This window comes from Scleropages formosus, chromosome 18, assembly GCF_900964775.1.
Source record: "Scleropages formosus chromosome 18, fSclFor1.1, whole genome shotgun sequence".
In the NCBI taxonomy this organism is placed as follows: domain Eukaryota; kingdom Metazoa; phylum Chordata; class Actinopteri; order Osteoglossiformes; family Osteoglossidae; genus Scleropages; species Scleropages formosus.
Window position 1 is genome coordinate 19,674,154 of NC_041823.1, and position 27,831 is coordinate 19,701,984.

The window sequence follows — 27,831 nt, forward strand, 5'->3', positions numbered from 1 at the left end:
GTGATGTCACTTCAGAGCTCCACGTTGCGCAGAGCACATCTTGCTAGGTGAGTACAGCTCTGCTCTTCTTGTCTCATTCTTTCCTAACTCGCTGAGATTTGTGAGAAACGGAGTAACCCGTTAGAAAGAACTGCGGCCGGCACTGCGCCGAGGGAGTAGACGCGAGAGTTGACGGGACGGTGGACGCGGCCGACGAGCACGAAGGGAGGACTAATGAAATAAAAGAATGAGAGACACAAGTGTCGCACGGCAACACTACGCAGGGAAGACGTTAAGAGTGTCGAAGATAATGAAAAAAGGGCAAACGATGCGCCTGACAATCTGGGCAAAGCACTATGGGATTTTTAGTGCTCACCTTATTATAGGGCAGTTTTGCCTTCATTAATGACAGATTCTGACCATTTTTTGTAACCTTCCCCTAAGCATGTTCGTTTAAAAGGGAGTGGAGAATTAAAAGAGAAATGACATGTCCATTTATTTATAGGATGGGGGGAAACTGACCTTTTAGTGAATGCGGTTAAGGCGCGCAGCGTAAATGATGGTATATGCGGCGCAGCACTAGGCTGAAAACAACACCACGCGCCGTCGTGCTCGAAACACAACGATTGCAAGGCGAAATATTTCCGTGAGCACTGGTCCGAGTATTAAAACGAAGCATTGCGATCGATAAGTCGTCTGAACAGCTTGATCAGCTAAAGCGGTTCGTCGATGAAACACTTCAATACGTTTTTAATGGGTTTTTCACATGTTTTGCTGAAAGTGGTGATTATGGCAATGGGTAACAGTTAGAAAAATGAAAAAGAGCAGGAGGAGATATATGTGGCAGTGTGTTTATATATCCGCAGTGTTAGTTTTAGAGAAGAACAGACAGATGTTGGCAGAGATGGGTAATTGCAGTGCAGGCCATGGGCCACCCAGGGTTACCCTGAAAAGGTCTCTGGTTGTGTTCATCTCCCAAAGATGCATGATGCTCAGTCGGCATAAATAGGAGAATTAGTGACATTTAGGGCTGTCTGAGTGATGCCTTCTAGAAACATCTGTAGCTGTACGTTTCTGAAGGGTAAAACAGGGTTCGTTCCAAGTTCCAACTGAACATTTCGCTTTTCGGCAAACAGGAATTTCAAGACACATGTTCATTTCATAGGAACAAAATCAAAATCCCTGGTGAAAGTATGCTGGATTCGTATTAATGTTAGTCGATGCAGAGAAATCTTACGGTTTTATTCGGTATGAGGTTTGCCATCCAAACGGCTCCGCTGACGTTTTTCGGTCGTCGAAACACGCCAGGCGTTATAATACAAAGCACAACCGGTTAACATGAATATTCATGGAGGTACTTATTTTATATAAATAATTTTACGTGAAGCGCTCAGTGCAAAGTAGTACAAGATCTGAACATCTAGAGAAATGTGCCTTTGTACAGTAAGGGAGACACAAACGTGCATGGATATAATTTCATATTTCTTGAGAGCAGCGATGAGGCCAAGCAGTCTTATTATTTCACAAATCATATATTTTCGCACTTAATTTTGAAACGCTTTAAAAAACTATTTATTACCATTGCGGAGCGACCAGGCCGGAGATTAGGCACATATATTTACGTACGCAGCGATGAACACATCGCTTTACCAATATTGCTCATTTTTATGGTCTTGGTTGGGTGTACATTTGTGGGCAAGCTGAAAAATATTTTTAAAAAATTACCTAAAGTCGATTTTTTTTTTTTTTTTGCTGGAAATCAGTGTTTTGATTGGAATCAGTGGTACCGATGTCGTTTCTACCCGTGATGTTTGTGTTAAATTATATGTATGTGTATTTTTTGTGTTTTGCATCATTGCCAATGTTTCAAGTTGTACTTTGTGTTTTAACAGCAGTTTGATCTGCCGTTTCTATGCTGCACGTATGGAAATGTTTTGTTGTAAAGTTACGTAACTCTGGAATACGTATTGCGCCAACCATTGTTATGCTATTTATTTTTCTTATTGATTCATACCTTATAAATTATACATCTCACAATTATGCTCTGAAAAATTGAGACATTTCACTTGCACTCCCAAGAAGCATTAGTAACGGATTCATTAATTGTGCAATTTAATGCAATTTAATTGCAATTTAGTGCAATTTGCTCATACTAGTCAAGGAGATTAGTAAGGTGCTCAGCGATGAATCCTAAATTATATCTGTTACACTTAGGTTTTAGAGCCAGCTGAAAATGGAAACATATGATTTCATTCAATTAAGTGAATTTTACACATTGTAAATGTCGTACGTAGTAAATATTACATCCCATTAAACGCATGGAATATAACATCTTATCCTGCGTATGTTGAATGTTATAAATATGACCGACATCGTGACCCCTGTCATCACGCATTAACCACGACAGGAATGAAATCACGCATGGCGCCATCAAAATTTATTCATTTAGATGATGCTTTTCTCCAAAGCAACTTATGATTATTTACCAATTTGTACAGGTGGATCATTTTTACTGGAGCGCTTAAGGGTAAACCCTGGTGGGGATTGAACCTGCAAACATTGGGTCCAGCAACGCTAACCACCACACTACCCGCTGTCCTTGAGCTAATACACATTTCCATATGCAATGGATTTCATGATGGGATAGTTTGATGTAGAACTCATTTGGTGGCTAATAATAAGAAATTTCTAGGCATGAGAAGCCCTTCACGGTCATTCACTTAGTTTAGGTTAAGTAGCTTGTTGTTAAGGACTGCAGTCAAAGGATGGATTCAAGTGCTGGCCCTTTAAGTCCAAACGTAGGAGCACTAACCACTATGGTATCACATCCACATCCAGTACTTCTCTTCTTTATTAAACAATACATTTACATTTATTCATTTAGCAGACGCCCCTCTCCAAAGCAAAGTACAACTCAGACTACATTTCTCCTGCACACTGAGTTAAACAGAGTCAGACGCGCGATTCTTGAAGTAGAGTCAATTAGTCCGAAACCGCCGTTTCTGCCAGCATAGATTACATGGGTTGCTGCATATAGAACTGATAGGGAATAACTTTTTCATAACAGATAGTGCAGTGAAACGTATGGATCAGACAGGAGACGAGTCTGAAAGTGACATGAGTTGAGTCTCAAAGTGATCTGTTTTCAAGCCTTTCTCGAATGTTAAATGGGACTCAGCATTTCTGAGTGAAAGAGGGAGATCGTTCCACCACATCAGAGCCGACTTCGGGAACCTTTGGCTTTTTAATTTTGGCCCTCTTGTGTATGGGACCACCAAGCAGGCAGAGGTGGGAGTGCAACCAGCGATCGGGTCCTGTAGGTATCGGGAAAGACGTCCGTTGACGGTCTTATAGACCGTAACCAGAGTCTTGAACTTGATTCGGGCGGATACAGGAAGTCAGAGTGGACAGAGACGAGGAGGGGGGACACGTGGGAACGTTCCTCGGGACAAACGCAACATGTGCTGCAGCATATCAGTACGTGTGTTATGGACACATTCATTTCATCCGTGATGTCTTTGTGCACATTGACATGTTACTGCAAGGAAAATTTTAATCCATCAACCGCACATCTCAGGGCTTCCTTGTCCGGGACACGATACTATGTTTTAGGTAGCAGTGCATCCTGAGGGGTCTCATTAGAGCTCAATGACACCCCACACATCTTTCCAGTTCTTCTCATTCCCACCTAGTTTCTCTTCCTCTTGGGCTCATGCGACTTCGCCATCAGTTCCCTCTCTCCTTGAAAAATCTCTCGCTCTTCGCCACTGCGACCAAACCACTTGGAAAGGGTGAAGAAGGAGAAGTAATATTTGCAGTCACATGCATTAAAATTTGTTCATCAGGTTTGACACTTTTCGCCACTGAAACTTACAGCTTTAGGCCGCTTACAATCATTTATCTGTTTCTCCAGCTGGGTAATTTTAGGGGAGCAGTGTAGGGTAAGTTCCTCACTCAAGGGTACGAGAGCTGGAGGTGGGATTCAAACCCGTAACCTTGTGTTCGAAGGCAGTATTTTTAACACTACGCAACCAGCTGGCCCTGCACACCGCTCCTACCAACTGGCTTTGGTAGATTAATATAATTTACGTTTTTGGAAAACCATATATAAGCACACTGTATATATTATAAATATAATCAGAATTATTGTGATTTTATGTTTTGGATACAAGACCTTTATCGTTTATTTTCAGAAGTGCCGTCAAAGAGATTTTTTGAAATATCGGGGAAAGCAATTTTAGCGACGGAAAAAACGGCAAATGTGCAGGACTTGGAGGAGCACCGGTGCGCAGTGCCGCCCCCCCCAAGTTACCACGTTATTACCACACAGCACCAGCATCCCTGCAAAACACTTCCCGCTTGGACCGCCGACTGTAACGTTAAAAGTGACGTTTTGCGGCCTTTAAATATTTGAAAATGCACATGGGCGCTTCTGTATTATTTTGTCCAGGTTCAAATGCAGCGGTTCAACAGGTAACAGGATTTAAAGAGTTTAATGCGGGAATAATGGATCATTGAGGGCAAACTACATCCGCATCCATACGGGTCTGGAACACGTTTGCTACGTCAATCAGATATGTGACGATAAACATGAACATTTGCAATGAACTCTTTCAAAACTCGCAGTAATTAAACCATAGCTTTAATTCCCGGGAAATTTCAATTCTTCTCCGCTTTTTTTGACCGTTGCGACTCTTTTTGCCAATATTCACGCTGAAACAAAATGGCTCGGGAAGGACGGAAACGCAGAGCTTTAAACGTGGTCTGGAATGAACGTTTTGCTTTTTTCAAGATCCACAGCGATAAAACACAATTATTTTCAAACTGTGAAGTTTTAGGAGCTCAAGCGCTGACTTTCGGGGGCCTTTGTGACGTTTGCGTGTTTCACTGTGTGGATGACAATGTTTTACGGTCGCTCTTGTGATACGGAATGCTTTTGTAAGAAAAAACATGTTTTCACCCGTTGCTTTTAAACTTTAAATGTAATTTTATCTTGTATATCGATGCAAATTTGGGAGTTTTTTCCCTCCCACAGCAGATACCCTGGGTTTCACAGTAACTACGCCACAACGCGACCTTGTTTGTAGTTTCTGATCAACACGTGTCAAATACATCACATCATGCAGATGGTCAAGCCGGGTGCATACCTTATATAACGCACAACAAATACACCCGAGCACTAGGGTCGTTTTTGTTATCCTTTCGCCTGCTGTGGCAACGTATGGCAACGTGCATCGCAGAAGAAAAATTCATCTCAATCGTTTTTATTTCCGTTTACAACAGCAAAGAGACGTTCTCTCACTTCCGAGTCTCTACATCGTCTCGTTTATGGAATTTCAAGCTTATTCTAGGAACGTGCGTCTCCTCCGCTGAAAAATATGTTTTCGTGCAAACATCCCTGAGGCCAATACAGTGTTTGTGCTGCAGAGGAAAAAGTGCCTTTGCTGGTATGATCATCCATGGGGTATCGATACAGTAAAACGGACAGTCGGTAGTGTAGCGGTTATAGCTGCCGCCATTGAATCCAAAGGTCGTAGGGGTACCCTTGAGCAAGGTCCTTACCCTAAATTACTCCAGTAAAATTACCCAGCTGTATAAATGAGTAGATAATTGTAACCTCAACAGTATAAGTTGCTTTGGGGAAAAAAGGGTCGGATAAATAAATTGATTTAAAAGGTGAAGGTGAGGAGTGCTGGTACCCTAGTGCTGTGAGTTCCGGCTACACCGAAGCTCGATCGACAGCATCGTTCGTTGCCATCGACGAACTGTTGACTTCCAATCACGGCCACGAGCGCACGACCGAACGCAGCGAGGCCCGGAGTTCCCCTCGGCCTCGAGTTCGGCGGAGGTCTGGCTTCCGACGAACGCTTCATTTCGAGAAGAGTGCGGCCCCAACGTAGCTTTTCGTCTGAACGCTCTCGGTTATTTTCAAACGAGGCCTATGTTTCACGTAGGGCCTTTCTCTTTGCTTCGGAGGGCACGGCTGCTGTGAGAAGTATTTTCCAGCGCAGTGAAAAAGCGAAGCCTTCCTTTGAGATAAACTTAATAAAAATGTCCCCGAACCGAGCGAGGTGTTTCCTCCCTGATACGAGAAAGACAGTCTCGTTTCAGTTGTTCGGCGAGGGAGTATTTTTCAAAACGAGAGACAAGGATTCCCTGCTACTTACTTTCGGACAGAAAGAAACAAATATATTTCTCGTTCTGTCTTGTTTTCTGCCCCGAGAGAGAAACCGAGAGGTTTTCTAACGCCAGATCCTCCCTCTTGTATTTCCACCGTGCGTCCCACACGGCACCGACAAACAGCTCCTGCCAGTGAGCTATTGTACACACACACACACAACACCAAGGGATCCATGTGCACCACTCAGGTCCTGCGAGGACCAAGTGAAATAAAACCTATAAAAACAAGAACTGATCTTCAGCTGAGACAGAAAACTTGATTCGATTTTTTTTTTTTTTTTTTTTTTTACTCATTTCTTCCTTTAAAAGGTGCGAAAAAGGTGCAGAAGCAGCAAACGACCGTCTCCTTTCACGGCAAAATGTAAATTCTACGTACGTTTGGTTACGTCGCTATTGTGATGGATTTTTTCCCTTATTTTCCAGGTCATTTCTCTGCGCTTTTTTAAAGAAACTGATTGTATAAAACAAGATATAAATGCTATTTCTAGTATTGGAAATACTGTCATTATTTTCATTATCCGGAAATTGGGAAGATAACCCATCATCCAGGGTGTCTGCATAATGCGGTAAACTGAGCTGAGCCTGGTTACCCACTGATCGCTCTGCCCCATTCTGACCCAACACTGGACACTTCAACCGTATTCGTCTATTGAAAGACTAAACACAAAGCTCTCACACGTAATTTAAGAGCAGATTCTAAGAAACGGCACATGTTGGGCGCATGTTAGGTCACAATGATGCCATCAAATTCTAGTCATCATAAGTTCCAGGACAATTTTTTTCCATGTTATGTAAGCAAGCATCACTAAATCGTCATCACCGGCACCTCGTTTCTCAATAACAGATGCAGATATGTGGTAACTGGCAGAAACAGCTGCACGCACACACACACACACACACACACACACACAGAGGTAGAGCGCATGACAGCCGCTCTACGTAAACAGATTATCTTGCACACCGGAGTGTTTACACGTGTTTCGGAGGTGGGAGGTAAAGGGATGGTGGGATTACAAAACGCCGCTCTTTCGAAAGCGGTCTTGTGCAAGTTGGTCCCGTCCGCGACGCCAAAAAAAAAAAAAAAAAAAAAAAAAAAAACACAAGCAGCGAGTCTGAGTTCGTCTCTTTCCACTGACATTTAACAGTTTTTCTGCGCGTTTCATGCAAGCGTAAAGGGCAGCACGGGGGATTTACGGCGAGAAGAGATGTCATGTCGAACGAGCTGGAGCAGCACGGCCCTCTCCGTTCCTCGCATCTCCATCGCGTTCATCCTCCTCGTGTCTCGGGCCTGTGAATCGCTGGGTAACAGCGGCACAGCGGCTTGCGAGAGCATCCGAGTTGCCGGCAGCCATCGAGCTGTTTCGAAAGCTGCCGAAGAGGACGTGTGGGAGGGGAGGGAGCTGGGGAGAGGGGGAGGACGCAGTGAAAGCCGGGGATGTCTCACATGGCTCCCCCTCAATGCTTTCCACCGCCTCGCCAGGTTTCTCTCTCAGGGCTCGCTCTGCGTGGTATCTGCGTGCCTTGCCAGGGTTGTGACTAACCAGGGATTCCTCTGCCCGGGGGCCTTTCCCTCGGCCGGGGGCAGCGGACGGGAGAGCGGTGCCGTCCGGGTGCTTTCCTCCTCGTGTCCCGACACTCTCGCTAAGCGCCGAGGCCACGCCAAGCCCGGACTCACGTCGCAGAGCGCGGCGCGGCCCTTCAAACGGGAAGCGAGGTTTCTGCTCTTTTCAAGGCGGAGAAGAAAGCAAGGCAGAGAAGCGGAGCATGAAAGAGGGGAAACCTCAGGGTACAAGATGTGAAGGGAGTGACAGGTGTGTGTGGACCTTCATGTGGTCTGGCCCTGCAACCCACACCAACTCCCCCCCCCCCCCCATAACACCACGCTCTGCTTCTCCCAGGGGCGATGTTCGCCGGAGTCCAGAGCGTCGCTCCGTTTTAGCTCTTGGCTCTTTTTCAGTCACGGAGCTGCCGTCGAACATATGGAGGAGAGGCGCGCGGCGCCGACGCGGAGAAACGTCCGGTCAGCGCCAAGAGAGCTAAATATAAAGCGTCGGGAAGACGAGACTGGGACGTGGGAGGCGAACGCTTTGTGCTAAGAAAGGGCTCTCTTTCAGTAAATGGTGTGTTTGGCGAAGGCGGTTGGGTCTTGTAGGAGGTTGTGCGCTCGGCTGCCCTTCGGGAACCTTCCCGATCGCCCGGTGGCGTCTCCGCGCTCACCTTACGGAGCACTGACTGGGAGGCAGGGCACTGAGGATCGGGCGATTGGGCGAGCCCCCGTAGCCTCCAGTCGTCGTGCGGTGCGGAGATGTGTATCGGGTGCACGCGCACACACACACACACGTGCAGGACCAGCTGGCTGAGCGCAGCAAGGGTGGGGGCAGAGCTGGGAGAGCGTGGGGGGCGCAGGTGCGTTCGGAGCGGGAGCGGGGACAGGTGCGCAGAGCGTCGGCCGGCCTCCGTCGCCCGGGACTCGGCGTGTTCGCAGGGGCCCGTCGGGGACAGACGTCGACCGTGTTGTCGATGCGGGCGCCGCGTCGTCTCGTTTTGGGGCCTCGGATTGCTGTTTCCCCCCATGTCCGTTCCCTTGAACCCAAATGCTTCGGAAACGCGCATTTTGAGCCTCGGTTCAACACTTTGCTTCAAGTGAGAAGAGCAGCGCTGGAATCGCACCGACGCTCGGCTTTGGCCGAGGCGCTCATTTCGATTTGCTTTTTCTCGATGGCGAAGGTGAAATAAACGCGTCGTCACATGCGCTTATCGAAGGGCGCGTGACCTGCGGAACTAGAATTCAAATGAATCGCTTTAGTTCGTTCTTGCACGTCTTTTTGAAACACGCATTGCGACGCATTTTTATATTGGGCATAAATCCACTCACGTTCGCGGTCTATTTCTCAATAAATGTAGGCCTTTAACGTCATTTAAAGCAAAATACATCGGGTTAATATACGTACGTTGCGAGGTTTGTGCAGAATTTGCCTTTGTCGCTAACTCTACATGTCTGATACTGTCCAGCTAAATCCTGGTAATAACAAATAATGACTGTTATCAAAATTTGCTATCAAGATACTACAGATGAAGATAATGTAAAGGTGTGCTTTGAAACGGTGTTGCCCATAGTGTCGAAAGAGTTTCTAAGAACTGAATGGCGCATTGAAGCTGTTTTCCCACAACACTATAGTCACATATACTGTATAACCATGAAAAGCCATAACCAAACTTAAAATTATAGCATATTATAAGGCCACAAACTTTTTTCTTTTAATCCTGAGAACAAGTAGCTGGGATGGAAACATTCAGTTGTACGAATCTTGTCATGTATAAATATTGGTCTAGGCAATAAAAAGCTGGATGCGACACATACGAAAAACAAAGTTCTTTGCTGTCGCCTTCCATGGGTTGGCTAGATGAGGATTGGATTGATTTTCATTCCACTTTCAGCAAAATCTTTTAATCATTATCTTACTTTGCGCAGTTCTTTACTGCAAACACCTTAAAAGAGAGGAGAACACTGCCGTGTTGATGACAAGAGTTGGTGAAAAAATGTTTTTTCTAAACAAAAATTTAAAAACTGAGTGGAATGAAATTTAAATGTTTAAAAGTTAGTAGTCCTGTTCCGTCATTGAAACAACACAAGTCTAAAGCTCGTAATCAGGAATCATTATTATTATTATCATTATTATTATTATTATTATTTTCACTTGTGGTGCTGGCAGGCTGATATATGATTGCTGTTATGGACTCAACTGAACCCTTTCTTTTTCCGTCCAAAATAGTTAAGCATCACGTTTCATTGTCATGCCAGTTACGGGCTTAGAAAGAATTAAGACTTGCACATGTACCTGGAGCTGGGACCAGAATGAGGGAAGCCTGTGCTAAATGTTAGTTTGTGCTGTAATGTCAACCACGTTCATATTTAGAACATTTAAAATGAAAAAATACACAGTTTTAGGCTTACGGGAATTTTGAATGACATTGCTGGGTAGAAAAATGGAGGTTTTGAGCATTTTTCGGGAATAAAATACACTTTTGGCCAGGAGAGGCTAGCGTTCAGAATTAGGCAACTGAATCAGTCGTACTCTTCAACTCATGGTCTGTTTCTGTTCATGAAAAAGGAAATATCCTCGAAAACACCGAAACAAGAGGTCCATCACGGCAAAAAGCCTTGACTTCTCCAATGCCCAACATACTCTCATTGTCTGTCATGTTCGGTAGCTGCTCAAGACTCCAGTTTCAAGGAAAGAGAGGAATACGTGAAATAGTAACAAGTGTACTATTATAAATCTTTATTCGTAACAAGGTGCGCATGCACCTGTCAGCGGTGACTGAATTTAATCCAATAATGATTACATAAAATGATAATCTAACTTCCAGTAATATCTGTTTCAAGGTTTTCCACTGTACACACTGGTATCCGACGGAAAGTAGCGGTTCGCATTTTCACGGGCCTAGTGACCAAATATAAAAGCTTTGGTTGTGGGCTCACAATATCAATATATAACTATTATTCATAAATAAAAGACATTATTGACATGTAATTTTGCAGTTTCTATTTGTAGAAGCTACGGAGAAAAAATTACGTATAAATAGTATATACGTTATATGTTGTACTAATAACGTGCTATAAGAAAAAGAATGGATACATCTAATAGCCTGTATTGATAAGCTAACGTATAGGTAAAATGTGGTTCGGACTAATAGAGCGGTGAGACGCACATTTGAAATATCGATCTGTGTTAAATGCACTGGAACCACGAAAAATTTTCCCCTTGTTTTCAGCCAATCAGAAAGGGGTACAACCTGAGTGTCCTCCAATAACGTGCCAGTGGGTTTTGTCCAAAAGGAAATAGCCAATCGAAAATCATCGCTGCGTTACTCTCAGGCCTATCAGGGAGAGGGGAGGTGTTAGCAGGGTTTAAATAGACCGTATTTCTTGATCCGGTGGAAATATCCGTTCATCGTTCAGACCTTGCTGAGGTACACCGGTGCAATACAGTACTGATCTACGTTATAGGAAGTGAGTATACCTACACAATGCTTGTTACTCCCAGAATTGTGTTTTTGCATTTGTTATTGTCACCTTTTCAACGGTTCAATGTTCTTTGCAGATCCGCGAGGAAACATCGTGGCTATAGCAGTGTAGCAAAGGAATCAGACATCTATGGCATGCAATTAAGTTAACAATTTAGAGCAGGTTTAAATCACACTTTATCAGAAATGTCTCAGAATTTTGTCTCACTTAGAACAAAAACTTGTCCTTCTTGCCCGTAATTCGGCAAATCGCCTATCGTAACGGGCAAGGCCGCGGTTCAGAGAGAGCGCGACTGTGGCGTTGTAGCCCTGCAAACGTTGCAAGTCATTTTCAACAGACTTCTTGGAATAACGTATCGCTCATCTGTTTACAACTAGATTTTATTTAATAATTGGTAATTTACTTAATTTGCCGAATTTTATTTTTTAAAAGTTTACATAATAAGCAAAACATGTAGAACAGAGATCACACCCACACAGATTATGGAAAAAGTGCTGTAATAATGTAAAAATATATGTGACAGGTTTTGAGGACCTGCTGTATTTATCTCACATCACTTCTCATTTCTTTATGCAACGATGACCCGTAACGGTGACTAGGTGATCTCCAGTCATCCTGGCCCATGTTGTCCGGCCAGATCGAAGGTGACCGTTCCCGCCCTTGAGAGTCCCTGGGTGTACTGGTCTTTGCTCTACCTCAGGTCTCATTTGCACCAAAATCAGTTATTTAGGTATTAATCAACTTTAATTTTTTTCATTTCTATTTCATTTTTAAGCATCCAATCTCTCGGCATTGCTGACTACTGGGCTAAACTGAGCAGCAATGGGAAACATATTTTCCATATGACACTTCAGTGCTAAGCAACATAACGGACCATTGGTCATATGGAGAATATGAAAGAATAACAAAATAAATATGAATAGATTGTTCTGAGACACCTTGTTGGAAAGGGCAGAGCAAAAATAAATTTAGGTGAACAGACAATTCTCACTGGGTGACTTTAACTGAACCTTCTCATTATCTGCAGCTCCTGAGGTCACATAAATCTACTGATTCACTTTGTACTATATTGATTATTTAGTTTCTGATGATTATGAATTTTTACATTTAAATTTATTCTTAGTGGATGTTCTCCTCCAAAGCGACTCGAAATTATTTAGCTATTTATACTGCGGTGGCGCAGCGGGTTTGGCCGGGTCCTGCTCTCCGGTGAGTCTGGGGTTCGAGCCCTGCTTGGGGTGCCTTGTGATGGACTGGCGTCCTGCCCTGGGTGTGTCCCCTCCCCCTCCAGCCTTCCGCCCTGTGTTGCCGGGTTCAGCTCCAGGTTGCCGCAACCCCGCTCAGGACAAGCAGCTCCCACCAGTGTGGTGTTTATACACCTCCGTAATTCTACTAGAGCAGTTTCAGGGTAAGTACCTTGCTCAAGGGTACTACAGCTGGAGATGGGATTCAAACCTGTGACCGCTGGGGCCTATGGCAGCGACCCTATTCGCTATGCTACCGGCTGCTCTGCTTAGTTGAGCCTTACAGGTGTTAGGAGCAAAATTTCGAAACATAAAAAAATATACAATGTCTACAAGAAAGGAGCACTGAGTTGCACAAGCCTTGGCACGGGCAGCTGTTACCATGTTTTTACTGTTAAAATAGTATAAGTGATTGGTTCACTTAGTCAGCCAAACAGCCAGCGTTACGTATGAAGTGACTGTCACGTACCAGTTGCTCACCCAATTCTTTCTGTCACTCTCTGTTTTCTGTTTAACCTCCACTCTAACCACAAGCATGATCATCTGCCTTTCTGGGTTAGCGATTCAGGTGCGATCTCTCGTCTGCTCTATCTCCACATCTCTCCGTCTGTTCTCTTTCTCTGCCTTCCTCCGTCTCGCTTCCTCTCCTCTCTTTGCGTTCCTCTCCATCGCTTCTTATTCCGCAGTATCAAATGCGAAAGGAATACTTGGCGTAAACCTTTGCACGAAGGATTTTTTTCTTGGGAAAAAAAGAAAGAGGACACATTAACCGGAATAAATGCCAGCGGGCAGAAAAAGTTGCTTCCATGAAACTTCAGAACTTCACACCATTCCTTTATATGGATTGGAACAGACGTGTTTATAGTATGGAGCCAATGTAATTGTCTGAACCGCTTGTCCCATACGGGGTCGCGGGGAGCCGGAGCCTAACCCAGCAACACAGGGCGTAAGCCTGGAGGGGGAGGGGATACACCCAGGACGGGACGCCAGTCCATTGCAAGGCACCCCAAGCAGGACTCAAACCCAAGACCCCCCATAGACCAGGACCTGGCCCAACCCACTGCCACACCAAGCCCACATAAGGAGAGGAAAAATTAGATTTGCACCGTAAAAAAATCAACTATTACATCCAAATATGTACTTCCTCAATGTTTCACAAACACATCACTAAACGCTGCGCAGGAGTAGCGAATAGTTAAATTTCCTTTCATCAATTTAAAATTTAAGAACAATCTATGAACGCAAATACCTAGAGAGAATATATTTCTATCGACTTTTACTGCATTTTTTCTATATTTTCTAAATAGTATAAAATTTTAAAAGCGGCAAAAAATCTGCACGTCGCCCAAAAAAAGAATCACAAAAAGTATATTTTTTAATATAATACTCTTACCTCTCTTATATGTGGTTGGACTTGCGTGCACGCAGTTAAAATTTGGCTTCGACGTCTGATGTATAACTGATGCAAAACTGTATGTTTATGAAGAGCGAGGAAAAAGAACTCACTCGCTTAGTACCGATACTGCGAGGTCTGGAGCGACAGGGCACTACGCTAGTCATGGTACACCGCGTTCATCACCGGAATGAAAATTTGGTTATCCATACTTTTATTAGATAAATAGGGATTTGTTGAACTGATGAAGCAGGGGATGCAGTGGTGCAGCAGGTTTGGCCTGTGCCAGCTTTTTGGTGGGTCTGGGGTTCGACTCCCGCTTGGGGTGCCTTGCGATGGCCTGGCGTCCCGTCCGGGGTGCGTCCCCTCCCCCTCCGGCCTTATGCCCCGTGTTGCCAGGTTTGGGTTTGGCCCCAGCTCCCCGCAACCCCCTGCGGGACGAGCGGTTTCAGATGATGTGTGAGTGTGTGATGTGTGTTGAAGCGTTCAGACAGACGCACAGAGATGCACGGGGAGAAGTGGCACCTCACCATGTCACTGTAAGTGCAGTGTGTGCTGTCGCCACCGTGGGTGTCTTTTTTTTTTTTCTCTTTTCAAGCTGTAAGAAATCCGCCTTTCGTGGAACGAGGGAGGAAGAGGGGGGCGTGAGACGGAGGGGGAGGTTAAGAGGTGATGAGCCGGATAAGAATCTACACCCCATGAAATCCGGGCCCACCTCAAAGCTCGCCGTGCCCGTGCGCGTTCTTCTCCGCTGTTTTCCTCCTGTCTCGAAATCAGAGCCCACCACAGACCCCTTCCTCCTTCTGTTTCTTATCGTGCTCGAAATCAGTGCCTCCTTCACTCAGAGGCCTCCTCCTCTTTCTTTTCCCCTTGCCCACCTCGTCTGTTGCGCTCTGTTTCTCGACTCATTTACTCAGACCCGTTCACGTGAATACTTTTTAAATTGCTGCGCAAACACAGATCCGGGTCGTGTTTTTTGAATCCTTGGCAACGGTTTCGTTAGCCCAGGGGCGTGAAACATGTGGTCTTCTGCTTCACGTAATATGAGCAGCAATAATTTCTAAAATTATTGATATAGACTCCACCTACCATAAATACTACGAATTAAATTGAGTCACATTATAGTACCGCTACAGACACACCTGAACACTCAGAACAGCTAAATAAATATATACAATTTAATAAATAAATTAATAATTCCTTTAAAAAAATTGCTTTTCATTTTAGACATTTAAGATTCACAACGTCGCTTACTCTGATTTTTATGCTGTACATTCAGCCTTCAAAACCGCGTCGCGACGATGATTACGGCCCTCGGCCAAAAAGATCGTACATCCTTGCACTGGACTATGCCGCATTCATTTTGTAGGTTTTATTTGATCCCAAAAGTGACCTCAATTGACCAAAATACTTATGTTTTCATTTAGGAGATGCTGTTCACTGAAACGACATACACACATTTTCGGAACCGCTTTGTCCCATACGGGGTCTCGGGGAACCGGAGCCTACCCGGTAACACAGGGCGTAAGGCCGGAGGGGGAGGGGACACACCCAGGACGGGATGCCAGTCCGTTGCAAGGCACCCCAAGTGGGACTTGAACCCCAGACCCCCTGGAGAGCAGGACCCGGTCCAACTCACTGCACCACCGTACCCCCCGAAACGGCATACATTTCAGAGAAAAATACAAAGAGTGAATTACATCGACAGAAGGAAAGATTAGGATGTAGACATGTTATTCTAGAGTACAGTTAATTTGCCACATACCACCGTATGAACTAGTATACATCACTGTAGCTGTTTTAAGGTTTACTATTCAACAATTTCCGATCACAAAATTATTAAATATTTACACGTTTATGAAGCATTTACGAGATATGGGGAGAATTGAGTCTGAAACAGGTGAGTTTTGAGACTCTTCTTAAATGTACGGAGAGATTAAGCAGTTCTGAGTGAGAGGGGGAGGTCATTCCATGACAAAACTTTTGTGTTTTTGATTTTGAACCTTTTGCGTGTGGAACCACCGAGCCGGCAGAGGTGGAGGAGCAGCAGTCTGGTTCGGGTGTAGCGAGCGATCAAGTCTTGCAGATATCGGGGAGAAGATCCGTTGAGGGTTTTGTAGGCAGTAAGCGGAGTCTTGAATGTGATCCGAGCAGCAATAGGAAGTCAGTGTTCAGAGACGAGGAATTGAGATACATGAGAACGCTTTGGTAGGGCAAAAACAACCTGTGCAAGAGTGTTCTGTATCAGCTGGAGGCATTTGATGGCAGAGGCTGGAAGACCAGACAAGAGAGAGTTGCGGTAGTCCAGGTGGGATATCAGCATGGCCTGGACCAGGAGTTGTGTAGAGTTTGGTATGAAATAAGGTGGATCCTGCAGGTGTTCTCCAGGATGTATCTGCAGGACCAGGTTGTGGCTTCGATACGTTGAGAAAAAGACAGACTTGAGTTGATCATTACTCCCCGGCTCTTAACCGATGAGGTGGACAAAATAAGTGAGTTATTCAGTTTGATAGAGAGTTCTCAACAGGAGAACAGACCAGTTGGTAGGCGAAGGATCTCTGTTTTGGAAAGATTGAGTTGTAGGTGGTGATCAGACATCCCGGGAGGGTTGTGTGAGAGGCAGGCGGTGATGCCTGAGGAAATGCCTGTAACTACAGGGGAAAGGAGAGGAAAAGCTCGGTATCATCAGTGTGGAAATAAAACCTCGTACTGCCAGAGTACGGTATTTTTAGAGCGGACACAACTGGTCTTCTGTATGTAAGATTTACCTCCGAAACATTTCTTTCTTTCAGGAGTTTGAGGTATCAGTGCTTGTGCGTGCGTTTCAGCGGTTTCTTGGTGTACTTTCCATGTGGGCTTAAAGTCTCCTGCAAGGTTTGTACCTGCTGTGGAGCAAGGTTGTTGAGCCCCCCCGATTTAGGAGAAATTGTGCGAAGAGGTGGAAGTGGACAGAAGGTAGGGCGGTGGTTACTGGTGGGTATTTATATAACCTTTGCATGATTCACAGCTGGGTGTTTCCAGGAGTTTAGTCTAATACTTCTCTTCTGAAATTTCATTTTTACAGTCTCCGCTTTTAGTATGTTCTCTTTTTTGGAGTAATACTCCGAAAACTGTTCGGACGGGGGTTCCAATCTGGCTCGGTTTGCGTGGAGTTTACGTGTCTGCGTGGGTTTCTTCTCGTAGTCTAAAGACATGTAGTTCAGGTGAACCGGTCGCATTAAATTGCCCGTGATGTGTGCGTGTGGCCACCTTGTGATGGACTGCTGTCCTGTCCAGGGTGACCAGGACAGGTGCCTATTGAGAATGGCTAGATGGTTGGACTACGAGTGGTTCCTTAAGGTGGAGAACATATAGTTAATACGACAGGCTGGCGTGTCGCATTGCTCACGTCTTTCTAATCCTTTTTCTGTGATTGTTCCATCAGGCCAGAAGACAAAATGAAAACTTCAGGAGGACTCATTGTCTTGGTGACCATTGTGACCTCTACAGCATGTAAGAGTTAAACCGTCTTCATCGTCTCCCTACGGAAATCTACCCTAGTTTCACCGTACGGAGCTGACGGTGTCGCCGCTTCCTTGGCTGCTGCTTTCTGAGACAATGCCTTTCCACGTGTCCTACCAGGGACCCATGCCGCGGTGGATGTGATTGGTCAGGAGGGACACTCCGTCACACTCGACAACGGAGAAAAAACATCTGAAGTGACCTGGAGTTTTAGAAACGACGAGAAAAGCGAGTATCAAGTGGTGATCTCGGCGACGTCTAGCGTCCGGAGATCCGGTAAGAGAGCTGCGGAAGGACCGCGCGTTCACATGCGCGATCGAATGCGGCTGTAAACATGTCAACAGCAAACGTTGCAAATCGGGAGGCTTTGACAGTCCTTGTGAGCTTTGTGGTCGTTCTTTACTCTTTTTTTTTTTGTTATAATTTTGTTGTGGTTTTTCTACACTCTTGTTCCAGGGGATGGCTGGAAGGAGAGGGTTTCTATGGCCTCTGCCAACGTGTCTCTCATCATCAAAAACCTGAAAAAAGAGGATTTTGCCTTCTTCAGGTGTAAGACAAAGAGCGGAAAGGAAACTGTCTACAGACTCTACAGCGCCACAGGTTAGCAGGACAGGTGAATCCGGAAGAAAGCCACCAGAGTGGCCCTACAATGCAGACGGGTGCCGTCTCCAGAAGCGATAGTCTCAATGTTGATGTTCACTGCTCCAGACTTCCCTTGTCTCACTAATGTGACACAAATCATTTCACAGCCGTGTGGCTTTTCTCGTCAAGTCGGTGTTTCGGGGCATTTCTTAATGCTTGCTGAAGTTTCTGAAAAACACATTTATGCATTCAAACCTGCCAAAGAGCAGCAAAGTGTCTGGAAAGCGGAGTAATTCATTGCATTAATACTGTTCTTCATCTTATCCTCAAAATACCAACATGACACATTTGCATCATTTATTTCGCAGACACTTTTCTCCGAAGCGACTTCCAATGAACTCTATGTAGTGTTATCAGCCCACACACCTTATTCACCGCGGTGACTTACACTGCTAGATACACTACTTACACTCGTCATACATCAGTGGAACACACTCTCTCTGTCACTCACACACTATGGGTGAACCTGAACAGCATGTCTTTGGACTGTGGGAGGAAACCAGAGCACCCAGAGGAAACCCATGCAGACACGGGGAGAACATGCAAGCGCCACACAGACTGAACAGGCATCAAACCCACATCCTCTCGCACCACCCAGGCGCTGTGAGACAGCAGCGCTACTCACTGTGCCACCGTTTGTCCATGTTTAACCCTTTCTTTAGATGGATATTTTGCTACTTCTGCATAGTTTAAGTACCCTACTTAAAAGCAGTACAGCAGAAACCTTTTCTGTCACTTAAACTGGCAAATTTATGCAAAATATTTTCAGGCAATGTGAAGGTTGCATAATTTTTGTCCACTTCCGTCCTTCCTTCTCCCTCTCTTTCTGTCTCCCTTCTCTGGGTTTTATCCCGTTAGTTGTTTCTACTCCAGGCTCTACTGTCCTAGCTTCTCAGTCACTCTCTTTGAGGTGTGAAGTGGACTCGTCTCTCAAGCCCACCTTCGAGTGGCTGAGCCCTCAGAACCAGAGGATTTCGGAGACGTCGAACACGCTGACAGTGCCCAGCGTCACACTGGATCACAGTGGCTCCTGGACTTGTGTCATTTCACTAAATGGGAGAAAGGCAAACATCTTTGTCTCAGTCAGCGTAGCCGGTAAGAGCGTGTGAATTGTGGCTCTGGAAACGGTGCTATTGGAGGCATTGCATTAGCTCTTAACGGAAGGACTGCAATTTTCTTCACACAGCAGCAGGTAGAGAAGCCAGAGTTGCGAAAGTCCAGAGCCTATTCCCGAAACACGAGGCATTAATCTAGACAGGGTACAGCCTGGGCAGGACGCCAGTCCATTGCAGGGAAGCCACACATACACTCTAGGGGTTATTTAGATTCACAAGTTCACCTGAAAAGGTCTTTTGGCTGTGGAAGGAAACAAGAGCACCCTGAAAGCACATTACATTTATTCATTTAGCTGAGACTTTTCTCTAAAGCAACTTAGAATGTTAGTCTACCAAGAGTTATCGGCCCATTTATAAAGCTGGGTAATGTTGGCACGGCAATTTTTAGAGTAAGTACCGTGTTCAAGGGTACTACAGCCAGAGGTGGGGATTGAACCTGTGACTTTTGCGTCCAAAAGTCGTAGAGGTGGTGGAAAATGTGCAAACTCCACATAAACTGAGTGGGACTCAAACCTATACACCAGTGGCACAGATGCTAACAGTTGCACGATGCCACTAAAGGCAAATTGAGTGCACATGGGACACGTTAAAGAGTCTAACATTGGTGTTGTCGAAATCCTCAGATTTGCTGTCATCGTAGAATACGCTAAATTGAATTTAAACTATTTTTCTTTTTTGGCAAACCAGTTACTTTAGTAGCTGGAAACTTTAGAAAATCGGAAAATTGGAAATTTTGCTGGTATCGGAATGCAAACCTGAAATTTAGCTTTATTTTTAAATTTCACATTTGCTCTGACCTGGAACGAAAAATCCGCCGTTGATTTTTATTTTGTTTGATTGTTCTTGAAAAGGGTGGCAACAGGGAAATAGAATTTTTATTCTTGTATCTATTTGGGATAGAGTGGAAAAAAAAATCCAAATAAATTATACAGCGATTCCACACTGTAAATCAGACCTTGCCATATGTTACTGTCTTACAGCTGATAGCAGATTGCTTTGTCTCCCTTGAGAGGAAGAACAGACGTTTACGGGGGTACACTGGGGGACACGGTAACACAGCAGGCTTGGCCAGGTCCTGCTCTCTGGTGGGTCTGGGGTTTGAGTCCCTCTTAGGGTGCCTTGTGATGGACTGGCGTCCCGTCCTGGGTGTGTCCCCTCCCCCTCCAGTCTTATGCCCTGTGTTGCCGGGTTATGCTCCAGTTTGCCCAGATCCCGCTTGGGACAAGCAGCTTCAGTGTGCGTGTGTGTGTGTGTGTGGATGGTTTCATTAGGTAGCTTAGGTGAACTGCAGGCACGGGCCCCGCCGTGACGTTCGTTGGCTGTTTTCTGTTGACGTAGCGAACACGTCTACAACACTCTGCTCGAATTTCAAGGCTTATTCATCCGCGCGATCGAACGTAACTGCAAAATAATACAAGAACAACTGACGAGACAAACGTAGTTTGGCGCACAAAAAAAAACGTGCGCGTATTTGAATGAATAGTACATGTTTCCGCTGTACAACAAAATCTTCTTTTACGTGAATTCAGATATAGGTGTCGATGTCATTTCAGTATCATAAAATTGCTAGAACATGTACTTACAGGAAATGCCTTGCAAGAAGAGGCATTTCAAAAAAAAGAATATGTGCCTCGACGACATCGCACCAGGCGAGGCGAGCGGCGTCCCCACCGTGTGGGGCGTGCCTATCCGAATCTCGCCGCTCTTTATCATCTATAAGAACAATGAGGCCCAAAGCAAACAGTTTTCAAAGATGTGCAAAAATTGGAAAACACAAAGGAGAGCTTTATTCCTATTAAAATTTGAAATGATAAAACAAAAAGAATTCTCCCGAAATGCGGAATCGAAACAAATTACTTTGTGTGATTTTATTTACTAGAATTCGAATGTGAATATTAATTAGTTTAATATTAATGTATTAATTCTTTTAGTAATTTTTTTTTATTATTATTATTTGTTTAATAATTGTTACTAATTAATTAAAATTCCTTGCAAGTAACTGAGCAAGTAAGCGTTTTGGTTGTTACAGTAATTATGAGGGTTTACTGGTTTAACATAATAATAATAATAATAATAATAATAATAACTATTTTACTCTGGACATTTAAAAGCAGCTTCTCAAAACGATTTACAATAAAGAAGGATCTATGCATTACAACTGTAAAGTATATTACAATAAAGATCAGTACCTTAAAAATGACAAGAATAATAGCATAATCCATCCATAATCAGTGCGCATCAATAATTGCCCATCCAGTACAAAGTCATGGTGGCCCACAGCCTATCTAGGACTGGATGGCAGCCCATGGCATGTCAGCAACAGACACACACACACACGTGTATATGCACACACTCATTCACTCACACACAGATGCACTCAGGGCAATTTTGAGTCACCAATCCACATGTCACGTATCTTTGCGTTTGGGAGGAAAGCAACGCAAATGTGGGGAAAACACGCAAACTCTACACACACCGAGCTGGATTCAGTCCCACACATGAAATCACAGCCCAGGAGCTGTAAGGTGTGCGCTGCGGCACCGTAGTAAGATACATTATGGATGGGAAAACAGATAGGAACAGCCACCTGAAAATGTGTTGCGATGGTAGAAGAGAGGTCCTCTAACAACATTGTATCTCTGGATCGACATCTAGAGCGACTGGGTGGTTACTACGTGAAACATGGTGAAAGCATGAGAGCTCAGAGCATCATAAAATGTTTTGTTTCCCGTTGGGTCTGCAGGTTGTTTAATGATGAGGGGCACGGTGGTGCAGGGGGGTTTGGCCGGGTCCTGCTTTCTGGTGGGTCTGGGGTTCAGGTACCGCTTGGGGTGCCTTGTGATGGACTGGCGTCCCGTCCTGGGTGTGTCCCCTCCCCTTCCAGCCTTGCGTCCCGTGTTGCCGGATTAGGCTCAGGCTCACCACGACCCTACTTGGGATAAGCGGTTTTCAGTCTCTCTGAGTGTGTGTGAGTGTGTCACCTTACCATAGAATGGAACAGGTTCAATTCCAACCTCCTGCTATAGTCCTCTTGCAAAATTTTCTTGCCTTAACTAAGATGGAATAATTTACTCGCATGTATAAATGGGACAAAAAATGAATAACTTTGTATACAAACTTAAAATAGTGGTTCTGGAAAAAAAAGCATTTGCTTAAGGATAATGTCAAAACATCAGAGTTTAATAAAGAATGTATTTTTATTATTTTTCCCTGCTATTTATTTGGCAATGAATGGCGATGAGTTAATGGTACCACACCGTGTACACACTTAGTGAGCACTTTTGTACCCTTTCCATTTCTCTTGCAGACATCAACCACCCTCATCATGAAATCATCTACACCTCGGTCTCCTCAACCACCCTCCCCCTCCGCTGTTTCGTCTCCTTGGATCTGTCTCAACTTTCGTCCGTTGGACTACAGGAGGGTCACTGGAGCTTTCGGTCATTTCTTCGCGAGCGGGATTCGCAGAAGATCATTTCGCTCTCAGAAGATCTTCTGAAGCCTTCCTGGGAGGAGCAGCAGAACAAGAACTGGATCATAAGCCAGAACCTCCTCCAAAAGAACCTGTCCATCGCGAGAAAGGTGGTTCTTGAGGAGGACGCAGGGCTCTACACCTGCGCCCTGAAATTCAAAAATGACATCATCAGAAAACGGACAGTACAAGTGGAGGTGCTGAGAGGTGAGCCCTCCACCCTGTTCTCTTTCTACATCTAAATCCTTCCCCTGGGTCTTGGCAATAGATGTCAGTGTTGCTTTGCCTATATTTGCACACTGTCTATACACACACTCTTACGCTTGTCTGGGTATACTGATGCATCTGTGTTTTTCTGCATTTCTCTCATACCACAGTATAACCCTTGCAGAATGGGCCTGGGTAATGAAAACCTGGTTCAATGGCATGCGATCACGTACACTCCCTTCTTCTCACAGCAGGCCAGTAACTTCAGTGCAGTGGCATTTATACCCGTCATGCAGTCATTTTATTTCACGGCACAGTCGTGACAAACATGTAACACATAGATCAGGTGCATAGTTCTCCAGTAAGCCTCATATAACATAGATGCTTCCACATAGCGCAACTCTCATACATACTTATCAGTTTAGAGCAATCAATACAACAGCAACAACGGAAACGTGGAATAAAAACCCACGGAAAATTTAAGAAAATTATGTGACACAATAAAATATTTTAACTGTTCACACTAATATTATGCTTGGCATAAGGAAACCAGGGAGAACAACACTTAAAATCTCAACCAATCACAACTATTGATTAATGTCTGTCTGATATCACAACCGTATTCTGCTTCTTGTTCTTCTTCTTCTTGTTCTTGTTGTTCTTCTTGTTGTTGTTGTTCTTCTTCTTCTTGTTCTTCTTCTTCTTGTTCTTGTACTTCTTGTTCTTGTACTTCTTGTTCTTGTTGTTCTTCTTCTTCTTCTTCTTCTTCTCCTTCTCCTTCTTCTTCTTGTTCTTGTTCTTCTTCTGTTTCTTCTTCTTCTTGTTGTTGTTGTTGTTCTTCTTCTTCTCCTTCTTCTTCTTCTTCTTGTTCTTGCTGTTGTTCTTCTTCTTCTTGTTCTTGTTGTTGTTGCTCTTCTTCTTCTTCTCCTTCTTCTCCTTCTTCTTCTTCTTCTTCTTCTTCTTCCTCTTGTTGTTGTTGTTGTTGTTCTTCTTCTTCTTCTTCTTCTTCTTTTTGTTCTCGTTGTTGTTGTTGTTGTTGTTCTTCTTCTTCTTCTTCTCCTTTTTCTTCTTGTTCTTCTTCTTCTTCTTCTTGTTCTTCTCCTTGTTCTTCTCCTTCTTCTTCTCCTTCTTCTTCTTCTTGTTGTTGTTGTTGTTGTTCTTGTTCTTCTTCTTCTTCTTCTTCTCCTTCTTGTTCTTGCTGTTCTTCTTCTTCTTCTTCTTCTTCTTCTTCCTTCTTCTTCTTCTTCTTCTTCTTCTCCTTCTTGTTCTTGCTGTTGTTGTTGTTCTTCTTCTTCTTCTTCTTCTTCTTCTTCTTCTTCTTCTTCTTCTTCTTCTTCTTCTTCTTCTTCTTCTTTTCCTTCTTTTTCTTCTTGTTCTTGTTGTTCTTCTTCTTCTTCTTCTTCTTGCTGTTGTTGTTCTTCTTCTTCTCCTTCTTGTTCTTGTTCTTCTTCTTCTTGTTCTTGCTGTTCTTCTTCTTCTTCTTCTTCTTCTTCTTCGTGATCTAAACAGCTGTAATAGCATCAATACCTTGACAGTAGTGTAAGCAAAGCCTACATCTCGGAATCTAATGAAAATCATTAAGGATCATTAAGGATCAAAAATTTGATCGCAATGCTGTGTATCTCCTCTATCAACTTTCTGTTTGCATGCTCTTCAGAGCAACTTAGGCAGAGATCTTCATCAGAGCCCAATAAACGCCCATGTGCCGAATTACTGAAATATTTCCTAACCCTGTACTTGTGCAGTAGACTCTGGATCACTCCAACACTGTACAGAGTAAGCAGTCATTGAAAAACATGGAATAATATTTTCACTACAAATCTTACTAAATACACTGTTGTTATCATTGAGGAATACTATTTATTTTGGTTTTTCAATTAATTTTAGGCGACGCTTGACCAATTATATTTTTCCCCATACGGAAAAAGGTTAATTCAGATTGAAATTTAAACCCATACCAGACACACACACATTTTCAGAACCGCTTGTCCCTCACGGGGTCACGGGAAACCGGAGCCTACCCGGCCACACAGGGCGTAAGGCCGGAGGGGACACACCCAGAACGGGACGCCAGTCCGTCGCAAGGCACCCCAAGCGGGACTCGAACCCCAGACCCACCAAAGAGCAGGACTGCGGTCCAACCCACTGCGCCACCGCATCCCCTCCCATACCAGACAACACTATGTTATGGCCATTATAGCAAACGGAGTGACAGGATGAGAATATTAATGTAGGGATCAAGAGGACGGCTACAGCCCGGCCACAGATGGAAGTCATTGCCCTGAAATCAAACCCTCCAGCACAGATCTGCCCTTTTCCACAGAGTGGCCTTCATAGAAACCACTCTTTGCAAAAGGCCAACATTAAACCATGTGACAGACTGTGAGATCGCCCGGGAGATGATGTTGAAGCCTGAAGGCTTTAAAGCTGACGTCTTGGCCCTAAACAAGTTGTGTATTTGGTGCAACATGTGTGCACCGTGCCAATTTTTTCTGTTTCTTGCAGTCGACTTGACTGTGCTCTAGGGAGGGCGCAAGGCTTTGCCAGGATTTCTAAAACCTTGTTCAGTCCTAACAAACTCCCTTTTTCCAAAGTTTTCAAAGTAGGTTTTATTTTTAGTATGTTCATTATGATTTACTTGTATTATAACTGTGAAAAATGTAATTATATTTTATTAATTTAGTTACACATTGGGGAGCGCGCAGCCGGTCCCTGCTCTCTGGTGGGTCTGGGGTTCGAGCTCTGCTTGGGGTGCCTTGTGATGGACTGGCGTCCCGTCCAGGGTGCGTCCCTTTGACCTTGCGCCCTGTGTTGTCGGGTTCGACTCCGGTTCATTGCGACCCCGCTCGGGACAAGCGGCTGTTGACAATGGATAGATGGAGTTACACATTTCTGTACTGATTCATTTTAGATATACTTAAATTTACATTTTCATTAAAGAAGAATGAAAACTAGTACACACACATCATCTGAAACTGCTTGTCCCATACGGGGTCACGGGGAGCCAGAGCCTAACGCTGCAACAGAGGGCGAAAGGCCAGAGGGAGAGGGGACACATCCAGGACGGGACGCCAGTCCATCACAAGGCACCCCAAGCGGGACTCAAACCCCCGACCCACCAGAGAGCGGGACCCGGTCCAACCCACTGAGCCACTGTGCCACCGCACCCTCTGTTGAAAACCAGCAAGATTTTTCAAAATGTACATGATTTCTCTGACGCTACATTCAGATTCTGTCCATGTGGTCTTTTAACCCCGTAGTGTTTCTTTCTTTGTTTCTCTTCATATTAGCTTCGTCCTCCCGCGGCCTCAGTGTACCAGAGGGCCAAGAAGTGAACCTGACCTGTACCCTGAGCAACCCTTTGAGCGCAGACCTGCATGTGGAATGGATACCACCATCCAAGTCCTCACTCAAGAATCTGCCCACACGACTCCAGCAGGCCCACCTGACCATCCATAGGCCGACAACAGGGGACCAGGGCAAGTGGAAGTGCGAGCTGAAAAGGGGCACGGCTTTGGTCACCTCGGTGGAGCTGCTGTTGAAGATAGGTGAGCAGGTGTCGGGGGGGGGGTGAAGCACCGTGCGGAATGGCAGGACCTCGGACCGGAGGTTCAGCATCGTGCAGTAACACAAACACTCTCCACTGCCTTGGCATGCAGAGAAAGTCCCGGTGAACATGTGGCTCTTGGTGTCCATCTGCGGGGCGGTGGTTGCCTTTCTCCTCCTCTCTTTCCTCATCATGATGCTCATCCGACAATACAAACAGGTAAAGGATGCAAGGGTGCTTCCCGTCGTTCTGTCGTTACTGCGTGGGCATAACTGGAAGGCAGGTGCTCTTCTGCACGTGCTGGATACAGCCGAGGTGCTCTAGCTGCCGAGCGTTGTTTCAACGCTTTGCCCACGTGTGTGTTGTTCTGCAGAGGGTCAGGCTCAGGAGGAGACGGCGGAAGATGAAATATTGCTGCTGCAAACAGTGAGTATCTGCACCCCTCCCCCCGCCGCCCTCTATGTTCACATCCTCTGCGAGCCTCTCAATAACCCTTTTCTCCTCGCTGACCTCCCTGTCGTCTCGCTGGGCACGCTTTGCAGATTGCTTCTCCGTAATTCACACCAATTTTTTTTTTTTTTTCCCGCCGACTGCTTGTCCTGAGCAGGGTCGCGGTGGTCGGGACCTATCCCGGAGGGGTACGTCCTGGGATGCCAGGCCATCGCGAACCAATATTTGCTTTGTCAGTTATCGCTTCCTGAAAACGTTGTGGAGAAACTCCGATGGAGAAACGTTCCTGCTTTTCTTCGCTTATTTACAGAATGTCCTGAGGTCTCTTTTTTTGGCTTAGCTCTTCTCTCAAGAACTCCTTTCTTTCCTATGTCACCATTGCTAAAGGTTCCATTCCTCTTCCCTTTGCATTGTTCCCCCCGTCGCTTCGGTCCCCGAACGCCCTTTGCGTGCGACCCTGGTTGACCACGATACTCTGAGGATGACGAGTCCAGATGGACTAAAGCCAGTTTATAAATACATTCCCTCTTCCCCTCCTCGCTCCCTCTCAAGTTGTTTCTCCGTCTCTTGCAGTCCTCAGCCGAAGGGTTTCTACAAGACCTGAGCGACGGAGAGGTCCCTGGATGCGTGTCTCTTCATCAAAGGCCATCCCCTCCGTTTCGGTCGCCATCCTCTTGCGTTCATGTACATAAACGGCCCGATGATCATGTATTATATTATTTACTTCTCAATACATTTAAATGACATCATTGTATATTTTGTAGCATTTTGCGTGTTAATGTTTTTGACCGCTGTGAATAAAGACTTTTATCCGCCTAAAAAGTCTCTGTTTACCCGTGATCTGTCTTTCTGGCGCTGCCAATTTGGCCGGCATCTCGGGTCTGTGTTTTTCGACAACAGGGGAACAAAACTGATCAATAATTCAGCTTGTTCATTAAGCCGCGAACTTCCTCGTCCGCACCGCTGGCCCACGCTCTCGCACGTTCCGGCACATCCTGTCTTAAGTGGCGATCCAGCTGCTGGTTACGTGCGTTGCTTGTGGAGCGGGAGTGAAGGAGGACCAGGAGAAGGG

At 45.1% G+C, this 27,831-nt stretch overlaps 1 protein-coding gene across 5 annotated transcripts; it reads left to right on the plus strand.

Moving 5' to 3' along the window:
- Positions 1 to 27,793, plus strand: cd4-1 (CD4-1 molecule). 5 transcript variants are annotated; one of them, XM_018731981.2, is made up of 10 exons: positions 7,251 to 7,970; positions 17,250 to 17,317; positions 17,447 to 17,602; positions 17,783 to 17,926; positions 18,827 to 19,063; positions 22,391 to 22,762; positions 26,053 to 26,310; positions 26,422 to 26,528; positions 26,683 to 26,735; positions 27,333 to 27,793. In XM_018731981.2, the coding sequence occupies exons 1-10, from the start codon at positions 7,924 to 7,926 to the stop codon at positions 27,361 to 27,363; spliced, it is 1,473 nt and encodes a 490-aa protein (XP_018587497.2). In that variant the 5' UTR covers positions 7,251 to 7,923; the 3' UTR covers positions 27,364 to 27,793. The 5 variants fall into 5 exon arrangements, 2 of the variants coding, with proteins under 2 accessions (XP_018587497.2, XP_018587496.2); XR_001965106.2 differs by lacking the exon at positions 7,251 to 7,970 and adding an exon at positions 1 to 47 and having other exon boundaries at positions 26,422 to 26,735; positions 27,333 to 27,368; XR_001965105.2 differs by having other exon boundaries at positions 26,422 to 26,735; positions 27,333 to 27,368.
- Positions 27,794 to 27,831: the final 38 nt, after the last annotated feature.